Source organism: Aspergillus steynii (assembly GCF_002849105.1).
Source record: "Aspergillus steynii IBT 23096 chromosome Unknown P170scaffold_4, whole genome shotgun sequence".
Taxonomy (NCBI): Eukaryota; Fungi; Ascomycota; class Eurotiomycetes; order Eurotiales; family Aspergillaceae; genus Aspergillus; species Aspergillus steynii.
The window spans coordinates 1,401,118-1,415,547 of NW_020194401.1; the positions used below are offsets into that span (position 1 = coordinate 1,401,118).

Consider the following 14,430-nt stretch of genomic DNA (forward strand, 5'->3'; position numbering starts at 1 on the left):
ACTGAAGTACGCATTCATAGGAGACGGTACTAGCCAAGGTCCATTTCCCAGAGACGTCTCTTTTCCAGGTATTGCAAGTGCCGTCATAGGAACCGGAGACTAGTATATTCTCATTTCCACCATTAGGATCGCTTGGAGTTGACTGTAAAGAGCGCACCACATTAGCATGAGCGGGTAATCACTCCAGCTCAATCCCTAATAAGGCATCGAAAAACCTGATGTTCATCTGAGCCGCCGGACACAAGACATTTCCCTTTGAAAATTAGAAGAAGTGAAGAAATGCCACCCCACTTGCTAGCTCTAGGGAATTCCTGGGATGAATTTCCGGCTTCTAGGTTCCATCGACTTATTGATCCATCGCCTCCTCCGACAAAAACCCGCGGAAAGTCATCATCTATTACGATGGCGAGTACGGGTGTCTTGGGGTCAAGGCTCTGTAGTAAGATAGGGTCGCTGCAAAAGTGATCAGTATTATATATAGCATTCTGCGGCAAACAGCGTTATATCCCACAATTTAACTTTCCCGTCACGACTCCCAGTGAGCAGCCCTCTGTGACTGGAAACCAAGCATAGCACAGCTTCCTCGTGCGCTTTCCACTTGCGCAGGAGTCGGCCGGTAGATATTTCCCAGATTATTACTATGCCATCTGAATCCGCTGAAACCAATATACCTTGCGTCACACACAGGTTGTTCAATTCGCTCACATGAGGTATGATACGTAATCAGGTCGGCGGATCAAAATCTTCGCCAAAACATAATTCACCTCAGGTAGGGTTGCGTTGTCTTGTTCGCTCTCGTCCCCCTCCATTCCTCCTCCTTTCCTTCCTCTTCGCTTCACTTCTTTCTTCCTGCGCTTACTCCTCTTGTCCTCCCCGTCTCCTAGATAATTACAAATTTGTTCAATCTTCTTTCTCACCTTCCCTATTATCTCTTTTTCTCGCCCTCCTTTCTTCCTTCGTCTTATACATACGCCAATCCGTACTCTTCCGGGGTTGAAGAATCATCTTTCAAGACCTCAACTTATCAACCTAGCAGCTGATATAGATAGCAAACAGGTTCAGATCAAGATTACCGCGGTCAGACGCGAAGCCAAATGTTTGAAGGACAGGATCAAGAGCAAAAAGGATTAACTGGCTGACACCACCCTTCTTCAGACTGCACTGAGCCAAGCGGCCACCCGGTTTCAAATTTCAGCAAAGCCTTGAAACACACTCATTATTTCACAACCTGTCATCCTCTTCAACCCTTTCGTGTTCCTCTAGCTGAACCAGGAAGAATGCCAAAAATTGGACAAAGGGAGCAAAGCTTAGACATAAATCACAGGTGACTTCTTTCTCTGTCAGTGCGCATCTGCAGCCGCGTCACACTCTTGTGGAAAAGTCTGCAAGGAAATTTCACAGCTTTCATACAGAACTCTAGCCATCCGGTTATCGAAGGAGATCGGAACGCTCTATTGGTTCAGCATGAAGTTGCTTGACTACTTCACGTAGGAGGCGAGTTGGAGGTGGTGAATCTAAAATCTTGCCTCAGGCCTCTACTTGCCTCCGGACCGACTATGTCTATGTCAGCACAATTATAAGGATACTAGCTAAATGTATGAATGCATTTTCAATCATTTAATGGCCGAAAAACAAGTTTCCTCGGGGGAATTCTTTGGTCGTGTTTCGGCACAAATTGTATTGCCTATTAGACTTCCTTAGGTATCCCATCGCAAAGACATAATAGACATGAACAATTCCTGGAGAGATAATGAACACGCTGATTTTATCACAACGCCGCTAATGAAGAATAAAACTGGAGGAGAAGGGAAATTGTGATACAAAATCACCGACATTATCCCATCCCAAACAAAAGAAGACAATAAACATGAAGGCCAATCAAAACCAGCATCATAGCGTGCCGGCGATCAAGCTCCATACAACCATCATGATAAGGCCCCAGGCGGGTTTCGACAACGAGCTGGCAGCGCTCTTCCCGCCATTGTCGTTGTGATAACTCGTTGCTTTGGTGAGACCGGCATTTTGCAGGCAGTCGACGACATCTGTCGTGTTTCCGCTAGTGTTGCAGAACCGTGCACAGCGCTTGTTGTAGAGTGTGATGTTGGCAGTTTCGCCGCAGCATTCGGACATGCTGCTGAGGTATGTGTGGTCATTGGGGAACGCGGCGACATCTGTCGTCGTCCATATGTTGATGGGAGGAATGCGGACTGTGGCGGGACATTTGTCCAGGTGGCTTTGGTGACGGGGAGACATATTCTTTCGGAGGTTTCGTATACGAAGGCGTTTCTTCGAGGCAAATGAATTGGGGGTTGACAGTACTTTGCCGTAGACTTGGATCCGCTGTACGAAGGTTTGGGTTAACAGTTCTGAGACTGGGAGGAGATGATGATGTTGGGAGAAAGAAAAATTCTCCAACCTACGAGGGTTGCTCAAAATTTAAGCTATTTCGCATACTGTGTACATGCCATCTGCATCAGGGGCGGTTATAAATAAGGCTACCCGAGGCTCAAATTCGGCCCCCAAAAACCGTCCACCAACAGTCGATGATTGGCGGAGGCAAAGCCCTGCTCGATCCTGCGGTGGGGGTCGAAGGGATTAGCATGCCATTATTCCCGTCTCGTAGGCTTGGATCTGCGCGCTCAGCCTCAAGGCATGGCTGCTGCTCGAAATTTGTTTAATTTATCCCGCCCTGAAGACCCACGTCTAATTACCTTGTCACCGAAGATTGCGACTTTCTAACGGAGAGCGGAGCACCGAGTCGCTTGGGCAATGAAGGCGATGCTGCGTAGTGCATATTCCGTAATTACTCCGGAGATCCGAGTTATTGCTGCACAGCCAGTGTGCGACTTATCTGGCCGATGTTTTCTTCCCAGACGACCTATGTCAAGATTTTCTACTCCGTAGCATATGAGATACAGGAAGGAAATGGGGGCAATTTAATCAGTCGGTCGGGCGACTCTAGAAAGTCAGAACTCTTCGCATACCCCTGCGACGTTGTTAAGGTCGAGCAAATTTTCATTCCGGGCCGCAAGGATCAATGCGAAAACGAGCGGTGGGTCAAGGTTGACTAAATGGTTTTAGCTCTGTGTTGTTTACACCGGAGTACTCCGTAGTATCGCAAAGAGCCGCTAAAAAAATGACCTAATGCTAAATGACCGATGGATGATTATTCTGTGGAGGCCGGAGACTTCGGATAAAGTGGTAGCATTGGAGGTCAATTGTCGGTGTAAATGAATGAGCGAACTATGATGGGGCACCTCTTCGAGACCATGTCCTTTGGAGAATTAAGTAATTCTGAATCATATGTCATGGTCTTTGCAGTAACTAGGGGAGATTAACAGTCTAGACAGTACTGACTACCTACCTTCTCGCTTCTTAACGCGTTGTAGTGGCTGCAGCTTGCAGAAGGCGAAGGTGAAAGGAGGATAATAGGTTTCTACTACACGTAGACCCCCTGAAATGAAAGGCCAAATATTTTCATGGGATAGCATTGCTAACATTTACACTGTCGCAAATGGCCCAATGCGTCTTCACAACGGCCTGTTAGTTTCATTGGTCTCTTGCCATTGTATTGAGAAATGTCGCGAATTCCTTTCGAAGTACCTGTAAATTCACCCCATGCCTCATGGAGTGACTTTATCCTCTATTGTAAGCGACACAGCACTTCGAATTCCCGAGTCTCTTGTATCATAAAGAAAACAGTTTTTGACTTTCAGTAATCCCAGCCTGAGAGGCTTTTATGTGACAAGATTGCCTCTACCCGAAAGTCAACGAGCCATTGCCCAGTCTTCCAAATTTATGCCGTGTTGGCCAGGTACATAATTGAACGACCGGAGGTGACCTTAGCCCGTTCCTAGCAGACACTAGAAGCACTGATTGCAGTTCCAAGACCCTGGATTCTTTCGACTAAATCTCTCTGATCGCTGGAGTAATCCAGGTTATCTAGAATGATCATCGACCGTACAGAAAAGGTGAATAAATGAGGGAGTAGAGAGAAATTATCAAATTTAGTACTACCAAGCGAAAATGAATATTTAGTGATTCTTTTATTTTTAACAACCGCAATCCCAACCCAACAAATTGAGTCCCAATCCATTCTCAATACATTGAATTTACAATAACCAGTAGATTAAGCACAATACCCCAGGCTGCTCTTGACAGCAGTCTAACATGGGAACCAACCATAATAATAAGAATATTCACGGCTCAGCCTACCGTCTACATGATCTTGAGTCTGTAAGACAGTTAGTCATCAGTTAGTCAGAACTAGAAGCATGGGGCTAAGCCTACCAAAGCTTTGATAAAGTACTCCATCGTTTCATTCTCTTCCTTGAACCACACATTTTGCCTTGGTGAAAGATTGCCTGAGAATGTTTGGGCAGAATCAAAATCAATCCAGAGCACTCTATTCTGTTTGCGAGATATTATCATATTTCTCGGTTTGGGGTCGCCATGAAGGACTCCTGCTTGGTGGATACTGTAAAGACTATCGCGAAGTTGAACAAGATAATCTTTCGAGAAGTTGGATAGGTCTATTTGCTGTGCGTCCGGTATATACTCAATGAGAACGGCATTCGGAGCTAACTTGTCCTGAAGAAACATATGCAGACTTGGCCAGAGAGTCGGTTGTATTTGTGTTATCGTACCATAGAAGTCGGGAACAACCCCTTGTCTGTATAAGCCCCTTTCTTTCATGCGTCGATAAGCGGAGGATTCGCGAGAAAAGAGATTCACGTCATAATCTGGGGGGTCACATTCAGATAGGCCCCTATCATGGTACTTAAAAATCTTAGTAGCGCTTCAGTAATGACAAGGACTCACTTACTACTTTCATCACGCACATCCTTCCGCGAACTCTGACCTTGAAGACAGCAGAATTCTTGGACTCTTGCAATAACTCAAGGAATGTCACATCGGAAGGGTTAATTCCAACATATTCATCAGCCATTTTGACACCATGGGGAATATGCGCGTACACACGAGAATTTGGAACTGTACCACAGGAAGGAAGTTGGGAAAAGATAACATAAGGCGGCGGGGCTAGTGCCGACATTCATATATTTCCTTGCTGCGTATTCGTAGCGTTCCGCCTACCCACCGTCCGCTCTAACCGCTTTCCATTACTGCCTACTAAAACTGTCTGCTGCTGTCAAACTGCCCCTGGCGGCTTCATCTCTCGAGCTTTGCTACCAGCCTATTTGCCGCGTAGTCTGCGGTAGGTCATATTACGTATGCGACTTGAAGAGTTAAGCGATTGACAGTTAACGACGAGCTGCTTTGGATCATACGAAAATCGGCTTCATTTTGATGTAGAGATCGTAATTATGATCTTGCATTCTTGCTCAACCAAGCATAGGGGCCATCATTTGTAGCAGGACCAGAAATGGTGTTTGTTGATTGGGAGGTTAAATCAATCCTCCTTTTAGTGTAGCGGTCGAGTGATAATTAGGGGTCCGTAAAGTTGCAAGGTACTGTTTTTATTATTCACTGGATGCCCTATGCTCATGCCATATCATAGAATTCGTAACATTTCCTCATCAAGAAAGCGAATTCAGTCTCACTAAGCGCAAACCTAAGCGGGGAGAAAGTTACCAACGGCGGGCTAGTAATAAAAAATCCGGGGTGGGCTGTTACCTACATCCCGCCTATTCCGCGCTTTATCGTAAAAGTAAATGATAATTCTGCAGAAGCTCTTCTTCAGACATGCCTGCAGAAATTCGAAGAGATTATTTTCCTGATGACCAATACAAACAGCCACGGAAAAAGCGTACAATCGAATAAGCGGCTGAATCTAGCCTCTCGGCTTCAGACACGCCAGACTGGAAAAGAAAAAGCGAACTAGACCAACAGTGTCTAAGTAATATGGACTGACTGTTTATACAAGGCAACACACTCAGGTGTTAGGCCATGAGCAAGCTGTCGAGCCCACAAGGCTAAGCGATGAAGACGGAGCAGGCAGATAGTCTTCAAAGAACGAGTTACTTTACCCACCACAACGCAGACTGTCTTGCCGCTCCGTCCACTCTAGACGGGCCAGGCTCAACTTTGATTTTCCTAATTGTGTTTACTTGTTATAACGCGAGGCCTATAAGCAAACAAAATTCCTAATATGTTAGTGTGAAGCCAAGTAGTGTGGTAATAATGATGTTACAACATGAACCATATTCTTAGAGACTGTATGCCAAGTTTGCTGCCCGTTTTCAGCCCATCTTTTTGGATATTTTATAATATCATATATAACTATATTCACGCGCATCTTCTCATTGACATTATCATGCGCGTTATTTACCAAACCATGACTATGTATCAGGCCGTCATAGACTCGGTTTCAAAATCGTGAACAATAAGGTTGAATTCAACTTTGTAATTCACCACGATATTATTGTGAAGGATTCAGTAGCTATAAAAGTCCCTACCAACCCAAATAGAAAATGTCTTATCCCTATCCCTTTTCCATCATTAATCTATCAAGTTAGCTTAAAATAAACATACAATACGGTCGTCAGGATGATGCTTTTATCTCTTACTATGGTAGCGTGCGCAACGGCAATGACCATATGCAACATGGCGTATTCCGGGAGGGGGCTGCCACCAGGGCACCCATAACTCCTGTGATGGAGGGTTAGTATGTATCCCTTGCCCGGCCCAGGATATGCCTGGTGGGATTGGAGTGGTAAGTATTAGATCTTGATAAGAGAAATTACAGAATGTTAGCTAACAAGATGCAAAGTGTGCCTACCCAGGTGTATGCCCTCCGCCCGACGAATTCGTGTGGCATAAGTGATATGGTAAAGTTGGCAGCACAGTAATAGGTTACAGCAGGTTATATAATGTTGCTATAAATGGATTACAGTATATGGGGCTGGTATCCAATTTTGTTACAATGTATTAATTTGACTCTCTAAATCCAGCCTTGGTACAGGTTTTTGGCTAACATTTTCTTATGTTTGTTAGGTTTTCTTTGTACTGTATCTCGAATGAGAAGGTACCATCTCGAACTTAAGCAGATCAATACAATCAAATATAAGCAGTCTTCCTTCCCACAGCCCTGGGGCGAATGAGAGTTTATTCGCCTTGAGGTAGCACATCTATTACGCGCTGTACTTGCGGGTCTGAAATGTATCCATGACTGGCTCGCGTACCGTTTCTCAGTCTGAATTTACTTATTCCATCTCGTATGAAGCCACACCGTGGTGCCCTCGGGACGAGGATAAATAATTCCATGAGCAACTCAACGGATACAGGTAAAGATGGGACATCAGCTTGGCTCTGAACATAGTCCTGGCTTATCTGGTACCTGGAGGTATGTTACATCAATTAATGCGATGCTGCGACAAGTCGTGTAAACAGGGCCACATTGCTTGGATGACCCTAACACAGAGAAGCACTATACACAATGGACTCTTTACTAGACGTTACAAAGGAGGCTATTACGTGGAGGGCTCGGACTTTCACGGGAGTTGCGCTTTGGTAAAGTAAACCGTAAATTCCAAACATGTCTTGTCTAGTTGGCCGAGTATATAAAGGAATCACAATCCCCTAAACATCCGCTTGTGGTTTAAGCCTGATAATTTCTAGGAAGCTACGTTGTGAGAGGCTTTCCTCACTTCGCCTCTCTTTAAAGAATAGTTATCTACTTAATTATAAAGACGGCCAAGTACTTCTTTCCTCGTTTTTAACCGGCCGTAGAGAATCAATACTACGTTAGCGGAACTTTAGTTTTGCAGATCTATTGCACTTTGCCTTTCCAAGTAACCGTGGCTACTTTGTGAAGTTGTCAACCAGATTGCCATTTCTCATAGTACAAAGGAAACAATTTGGAATTTCTTGTAATAAGAGCAACTTGCAGTGCGGTCTACTATCTGATCAAGGCGTCCTTTGACGAAATACTACATTCTTATAAGCACTAAAATTAGCGACAGCAATACTGAACAAATCCTATCCTGTCAACTTAGGTATTATCATCATACCAAACTTGTGCTGATGATATAACTGGATTGTGGGGATGTCCGATATATTTTAGCCAGAACTAATATCTGTCTTCATAATTCTGCGGCATTCATAGGTATCTGGTTGCAGACAAAGTGAACTCTTAGCTGCTTCTTCCGGACTGCTTTTGGCACGAATGTCTTTATTGGCATCTTTATTGACGTTTCTAGTGTTAGGAATAGGGGCATATGGCTGCGAAATACTTTGTCGTTGAGGATGGGCGGTGCCAGTCTTAACATTTCCATATCAGTCACGCGATCGGCTGAAGAGACAGCAAAATCACCCGAGTCGAAATACGTCCGTTTCTTCTAACCATTAGATAGTGTTCCTAAGTGGCAAGGTTATGTAACACACCTTAGACTGCTGTCCAAGCAGACCTCCACCATGAGGTAACATTCCATAAATACGTAACAGACGTTCCTCATCTTCAGTCAGTGGCTAAAGATTGAACGGATTAATAAAACTATAGTAGAGCTGCTGAAAGGCGAAACTTACATCATGATGGGATCCTTTGCTCTGTCGTGCATCCACTTCGAGCAATATGGGATAGGGAAATGATTAAACAACACGAAGTAAGAAGAGAGATTAAAGACTATCTGTTGCCAGGGTGTATCAAAGTGGATTATCTATAATAGCCTTGTTCGCCCCTCACGTCATAATACATGAGTCACCTGGGGACAAAAATTTCATTCCAAATAAAAATCACCTAAGTTGAAGAGGAATGATGACCCCTCTACGTTAAATGACCTCAGATCCAAGTATTTTACCACGGTTGAACCTGATTGACCGATCCAGACGTTGAACATACTTTTCTCCCCGTTAAATCTTTTCGCCACTAGTAGCAGTACACTATATAACTGCAGTTTTGCGGAGCTTACTTCATACTCTTAATACCATCTACATATTTTTTCTATATAATCGCAGGCTACTATTTATTGAACATGCGAACAACCCGCCTACTTTATTCTACATGGAGCCCTCGCCAAGTCTATCGTGCGATTTTATACCCTAGAGCATTCAGTGTTCCTACTCGTGATTACAGTGGTTCCACAGAGGGCGGGGAATATGGGCAAAATCCGAGCAACGAAGGCCTGGGAGGTCAAATAAACGGAGAAATAGCAAATACGGAAGGTAAGTTAGATGTGTCACAGTCATGTGGTGCTAGTTCCCCGCAATTATTGTGCTGTCTAATCATTCTGATACTCTTCTCCCTCAATAAAATTAATTTGATATGGCGATTCTATTGTGCCCTTTACACTGAGCTTGGTCCTATAATCTACCTTCGAGCCGGTAGCAAAATGTTTACGGAAATTAAACTAATACTGATTAAAGAATGCCACGGCTCGTCTGTAGCCCCCTCGAAAAAGTCGCGCACAACAGCCAGTCACGATAAAAACCGTCCAGAGTACTACAGTCTCAAGGATTACCGAGAAGGACCTAATACAGAGAGCGGGGAGCTGGACACCGAGCATGATCAGCGAAAAGTGAAAGAGCATAATAAAGATATGGAAAATAGGTTCGAAAAGCGTCAAATGTTATATATTAAAGTCCATTCTGGCGATCACTAGCGATCCTGGGGCTACTATCCCTTTCTGTTCGCGGCCAAAAAAATTGTGCGCACACTTGCGCTAGTGACCAGCACAGATTGGTTACCATATTAAATATTCGCTGTACTTATGAATTTGAAATGTATCCATAACTAGCTCGCGGACTGTTTCCCTTGTTGAATTCGCCTGCTCCACTTCTTCAGCGGGATCATCAAGCCTAGCCGGCTACTTATGGGAAGCCATGTTTTTTGCAACGATGTATGTCCAGGGAGCGTAACAGAAGCCAATTAGAAAGTCTATGAGTTGAATGTTAAGGCAAGAGAACTGTGGCGTGGGAACACCTTTGTAAAGGAGGTGAAAGATCAGGAGAGTTCTCAGCAATGCAATTTAAGGAGAGTTGTCGGAACACCACCTGATTGCTTATCTAGTGTGGCCGCGGGAGTTGACTAAGCCGGCACTTCATCGTCTTGTTCAGTCGAAATAATCGATCAGTCAATTATTCAACATAGTTGCTTTTTATGATGAGATGATAGGTCATCATTTTGGAGCTCTAGAGATTACATAAAGATGAGCTGAATGCCATAGCTAGAATAATCAAGACCTTCATTCTTATTGAATCGGTGGAGATCACGTAGTTAACGCACCTTACAAGCGAGCCGGACAAACAAACGGGCCGGACACAACGCGTTTTGACCGCAATTAAAAACCTCACTTAATTAAAACACTAATTATGCCTCCAAAAGCGCGTTAAAATCCAAGAAATTCGGCAAAAGGGGGGATGGATCGTTCTTGCTATTTCAGCTTAAAAGCAAGAAATTAGCATTATTCGCAAGGCTGCAGAGGTTTTTAATGGACCTCGTTCAACCCTTCATGAACTATTAAATGGAAGCACCCATCGTGATGAAGTACGCACCGATAGTCATAAAATGACTCAAAATGAAGCTTGTACAATGGATTCTATCGCTAGATCGACGTGGAGCCTCTCTCCGACCGTCCTATATACGAGAAATGGCCAATATTCTACTTGCTCAACGCGGTACTACCCCAATTCAACGGTCGGGGAGAACTGGGTCGCCAACTGTTAAACGACAAGGTTGTTTAAAACTCGCTATACTCGACGTTTCGATTATCGGCGCGCTAAATGCGAAGAATGCTAAAGTTATTAGGGAGTGATTTGATAGCGTACAAGCCACTAAAATGCAACACGGGATCGCGCAAGGAAAGATCTACAATTTTGATGAGACTGCCGCAACACTTGGAGACTGGAAAATGCTTCCTTCCTACAGAAAGAAAACCTTGAGACTGGCCAACTTCGGTACTCAAATGACTGCTCGAGATCACGCGTATCAACAGCCCTAGTCCTCAGTTGCGCCAATATGATCCTGTGAGCGAGCTAGTTTGTCATGCGGGGTTTGGCGGGGTCAAAAGAAAATCAACTTCTATCTTTCCTCAGATCTCGACTGTCAAACACAAAGTCTGTCCAGAATCGAGGCCACATTATTTCCCGATAACTGATTATCCTACATATATATTGTTGGATAAAAAACGCTAAAAGTAAATATGGTCTCCACTACTGATATAACGCACCTCCGCCGCTGTGTTGAACTGGCTCGCGAAGCTCTCAACGCAGGCGATTCGCCCTTCGCCTCCGTCCTCGTCTCAGCGGAAGGAACAGTCCTAAAAGAAGACCGTAACCGAGTCGTCACCGAGGCCGACGTAACCCGCCACCCGGAGTTCACGCTCGTGCAATGGGCGCAGAAGAACCTGTTTCCGACGCAGCGCGCCGCGACCACTGTCTATACCTCTGGTGAGCATTGCCCGATGTGCGCGACTGCGCATGCATTCGCGGGGATGGGGCGGATTTTTTACGCAAGCTCGACTGCGCAGCTTCTTGCTTGGAGGAAAGAGATTGGGATGGATTCGGATCTGGTTGCGCCGCTGGCGATTAATCAGGTTGCACCTGGGGTGCCTGTTGAAGGGCCAGTGGCCGGGCTTGATGAGGAGGTGAAGGAACTGCATCGGTTGAAGCACTTGTGGGCAAATGCATGAGGATGTAACAGGAGCATTGGCACTAATCTAGTGTGGTGTAGAATATAATACAACTCTGGTGGTGCACACCGGCCATACCAGGCGCAGTGATAGAATTCCAACCCTAGAGGTTCCAGACACAATCTATATAAGGATCCCCATAAACCTTTAGTATACGATCCTTGCTACGGCTATTGCGCAATGATGCGGATGTTTTCCTAACACCCATAGCGCCTAGTGATGATTTATCTACCTGTAAGATCGACGCGACATTCTAACGAATCCCATTGAATGATATAGAACTAGCTCCTAAATACATTCAATCAAATTATCCCGCAGGTTCCTGTCTTTTTTATCATCCTTAACCGATTGTTATACCGATATCAACACAACATTAGTACTCTATTCCTGTCCTACATGAATTTGATTGTTAAAAGAAATTGAGTATCCTCTTCAAAGGTAGGCCTTCACAACTAGTAAAGGAAAGAGTACTCCACATAACTATCTCTTCATTTATCCTACCAGCCACAGCGGACCGGTGATGCTACGCGTAGGCTTTGAGGAAGAATGATGTACATCAACGGCCATGGATTTTCTTATCTTGCACTGAGCTCGTGATATCTATTCAATTTTCCTAGCTTTAGAGAGACTCCACCCGTTTCCTTGGCAAATATGACAAGGGACGCTTTCTGTTGTAAGCCAATTCACTCCAAATATGCTGCGGCCTAGCTCCGGTGCTAGTTCGACCAAGGTGAAGGGATCGGGAGAAATCAGACTGTGTTGTGGAATCCTATAGATTCAATGGAGCCCGCGTTGTTTTCCAGGAACTCGGTGAGGAATTGTGCATGGACGTACAGGCAGCACAGGTCCAGCTGCTGGAGATGTAGCAGGGCGTGGGACAGTGTTCTTAATGGTGACCCAGATCCACTTAGACGTAGAATTCGAGAGTGATCTACTAAATCACAGATATACGTTCTCAGCGTCTGCGCTTTTGGCGTATCCCATGAGCTAAAGTAAGGAAGCTCGAGGTTTGATAATTGAATGGAATGCAAGAATGTTCCACTGTCGGTTTAGGTTTTGAGGCCCTTTATAATGGCGTGGAAGTGATGCTCAAGGGTCTTTTCTTGCATGGTCATAGTCGTGTCCAAGTAAGATCCCACCCAATGTTCTTTTGCGTTTGTCCGACGAAAATATACGCAGAAACCGGTCAGTTTAGGAAGTTGTTGTCCAAGAGCAGCCGAAAGCACTTCAATATCCTCACGTCTTTTCAAAATATCATGTTGCTCCTTACATATACCCCTGAAAGTATCGTAGATGACCATATATGGGGGAGGTGGCTTAGCCGGACAATCCTTGTCAGACGACTGCTTTAATTCATCCAGGTAATTCTTAGGGGGAAGAATGTTGTTTCTAAAAAACCTGAAATCCATGATCTCTAGACCAGATTAGTAGGTTCCCAAGTTCTCATCATAAGGTCCTTACCAGATTGAAGCAGTTCCGGAACAACATAGGTTAAAGAAACCACATACCAGCGCAGGTTTGACAGTAGCAGCCGTTGTAGCGATATGAAACCCGATCTCGAAAATTCAAAACTGACGTTACGGAATAAATACGGCAAGCAAACCTTCCTCAGTCGTTCACTAACAGATGAGAGGCGTTTGACATCCCGACTGGATAGACGGGTTATGATTTCATAGAGTAATTCGGTGGGCAAAAGCTCGAAGCGAGCATGTCTGCGTATGGAGTTCATCATCAACAATACGTAGATAATAGAAATAGGCTTCGCCGAATAGGTCTCATGCCAGCTAATTACGGATATCGGTTAAAGTACTTTTCCGGACAATAGCCGACTGTGGCAGATACGCGGTAGGTCTACCGAGCGAGGTGAAAATCAACCAATTATATGACCATATTCAAACTGGCTGAAGGACTTGAAAAATTCAACTAGAACTACGCGATTTGAAGCCGATTTTAATATGCACTTTCAGAGGCTTCGAATCGATCATTTCGATGAGCGATATAATGTGATATACGTGTTGGAATCGCATTTGTTTGGGCCGATCGCTTGAGTGATCGGTTGATTTGAAGCAAGGCGATGATATAATCATTTTAGTCATCTCCCGCCGGCCACACCGACCTTGTCTCCGAAGTATTGCGCAGTTGTCAATAACCGGCACAACCAAGTATACTGCAGCAATTATTTATCTGGAATACAGCTAGTGAGTTTGTGCCAATTATGCATGGGGCTGCTGTATTCTATTAGCTCTAATTGATGTCTGGGGGAAGTCTCTTAATATAGACCAGATTCTGGTGGGGTCGATCTATGCCGAGCAATGACGTCCATCCTATAAGCGTTCCATCCTCGAACAACCTTCTTGGCAATCTTGCCTTTGGAATCAGATTCTGTGATTAAAGAAACACATGGTGAAATAATTACGGCTTTTCTGTCACTGTAGCAGCCATATTTCGTAAAATCCATCATTATCAATAGTTAGTGGATAGAGCCACGATCCGCTTGAATGATATCAATCATCATGTTCCCACGCATCACTAGACAGCATCACATTGTGGAAGTATTCGCGATATACAGTTTGAAACCAGTGTCTAAATAAAGCTTTGTGCCTTCTCAAACAAAGAATGGAGTCCTTCCAATTTGGAAGTGTGTCCTTCCTCCGTACGGTCTTTGTACAATCTGAAACATGGCAACCCCGCTGTCGCAGTGCTGCCTCGACGACCAAAGAAAACAATAACAGAGATGTAAGAAAGAGTCATGTGACGCAAATTTGCTCAAGTATTTACATCGAGTGCCAGAATTCGGCTAGTGCGCGGTCCACATCCAGCGATGAACCTTGCCAAATTGCAAGTA

At 44.6% G+C, this 14,430-nt stretch overlaps 5 protein-coding genes across 5 annotated transcripts; 1 reads left to right on the forward strand and 4 right to left on the reverse strand.

Moving 5' to 3' along the window:
• Positions 1-1,807: 1,807 nt before the first annotated feature.
• P170DRAFT_436730 (uncharacterized protein) lies at positions 1,808-2,410 on the reverse strand. Its single transcript, XM_024849208.1, has one exon. The coding sequence runs from the start codon at positions 2,251-2,253 to the stop codon at positions 1,891-1,893; it is 363 nt and encodes a 120-aa protein (XP_024704377.1). The 5' UTR covers positions 2,254-2,410; the 3' UTR covers positions 1,808-1,890.
• A 1,755-nt stretch (positions 2,411-4,165) lies between these two features.
• P170DRAFT_408052 (uncharacterized protein) lies at positions 4,166-5,000 on the reverse strand (the record flags this gene model as incomplete). The annotated part of the gene is made up of 3 exons (XM_024846711.1): positions 4,826-5,000; positions 4,291-4,779; positions 4,166-4,234 (listed from the first exon to the last, which is right to left on the reverse strand). Exons 1-3 carry the CDS (start codon positions 4,946-4,948, stop codon positions 4,166-4,168), a joined length of 681 nt encoding a protein of 226 aa, XP_024704378.1. The 5' UTR covers positions 4,949-5,000.
• A 2,999-nt stretch (positions 5,001-7,999) lies between these two features.
• On the reverse strand, positions 8,000-8,553 carry P170DRAFT_436731 (uncharacterized protein). Its single transcript, XM_024849209.1, has 3 exons — positions 8,485-8,553; positions 8,344-8,427; positions 8,000-8,294 (listed from the first exon to the last, which is right to left on the reverse strand). Exons 2-3 carry the CDS (start codon positions 8,383-8,385, stop codon positions 8,043-8,045), a joined length of 294 nt encoding a protein of 97 aa, XP_024704379.1. The 5' UTR covers positions 8,386-8,427; positions 8,485-8,553; the 3' UTR covers positions 8,000-8,042.
• Positions 8,554-11,096: 2,543 nt separating this feature from the next.
• On the forward strand, positions 11,097-11,585 carry P170DRAFT_475401 (nucleoside deaminase; the record flags this gene model as incomplete). Its single annotated transcript, XM_024853256.1, has 1 exon — positions 11,097-11,585. One exon carries the CDS (start codon positions 11,097-11,099, stop codon positions 11,583-11,585), a length of 489 nt encoding a protein of 162 aa, XP_024704380.1.
• Positions 11,586-12,168: 583 nt separating this feature from the next.
• Positions 12,169-13,324, reverse strand: P170DRAFT_174660 (F-box protein). Its single transcript, XM_024842627.1, has 2 exons — positions 13,047-13,324; positions 12,169-12,999 (listed from the first exon to the last, which is right to left on the reverse strand). The coding sequence occupies exons 1-2, from the start codon at positions 13,315-13,317 to the stop codon at positions 12,635-12,637; spliced, it is 636 nt and encodes a 211-aa protein (XP_024704381.1). The 5' UTR covers positions 13,318-13,324; the 3' UTR covers positions 12,169-12,634.
• Positions 13,325-14,430: the final 1,106 nt, after the last annotated feature.

Coding starts and splice junctions, on each gene's coding strand:
- P170DRAFT_436731 (XM_024849209.1), bottom strand. CDS start 8,385: ATGTTACCTCATGGTGGAGGTCTGCTTGGACAGCAGTCTAAG. Junction 8,295..8,343: donor TGCTTGGACAGCAGTCTAAG/GTGTGTTACATA, acceptor AATGGTTAGAAG/AAACGGACGTATTTCGACTC.
- P170DRAFT_174660 (XM_024842627.1), bottom strand. CDS start 13,317: ATGATGAACTCCATACGCAGACATGCTCGCTTCGAGCTTTTGCCCACC. Junction 13,000..13,046: donor TCCGGAACTGCTTCAATCTG/GTAAGGACCTTA, acceptor AATCTGGTCTAG/AGATCATGGATTTCAGGTTT.
- P170DRAFT_436730 (XM_024849208.1), bottom strand. CDS start 2,253: ATGTCTCCCCGTCACCAAAGCCACCTGGACAAATGTCCCGCCACAGTC.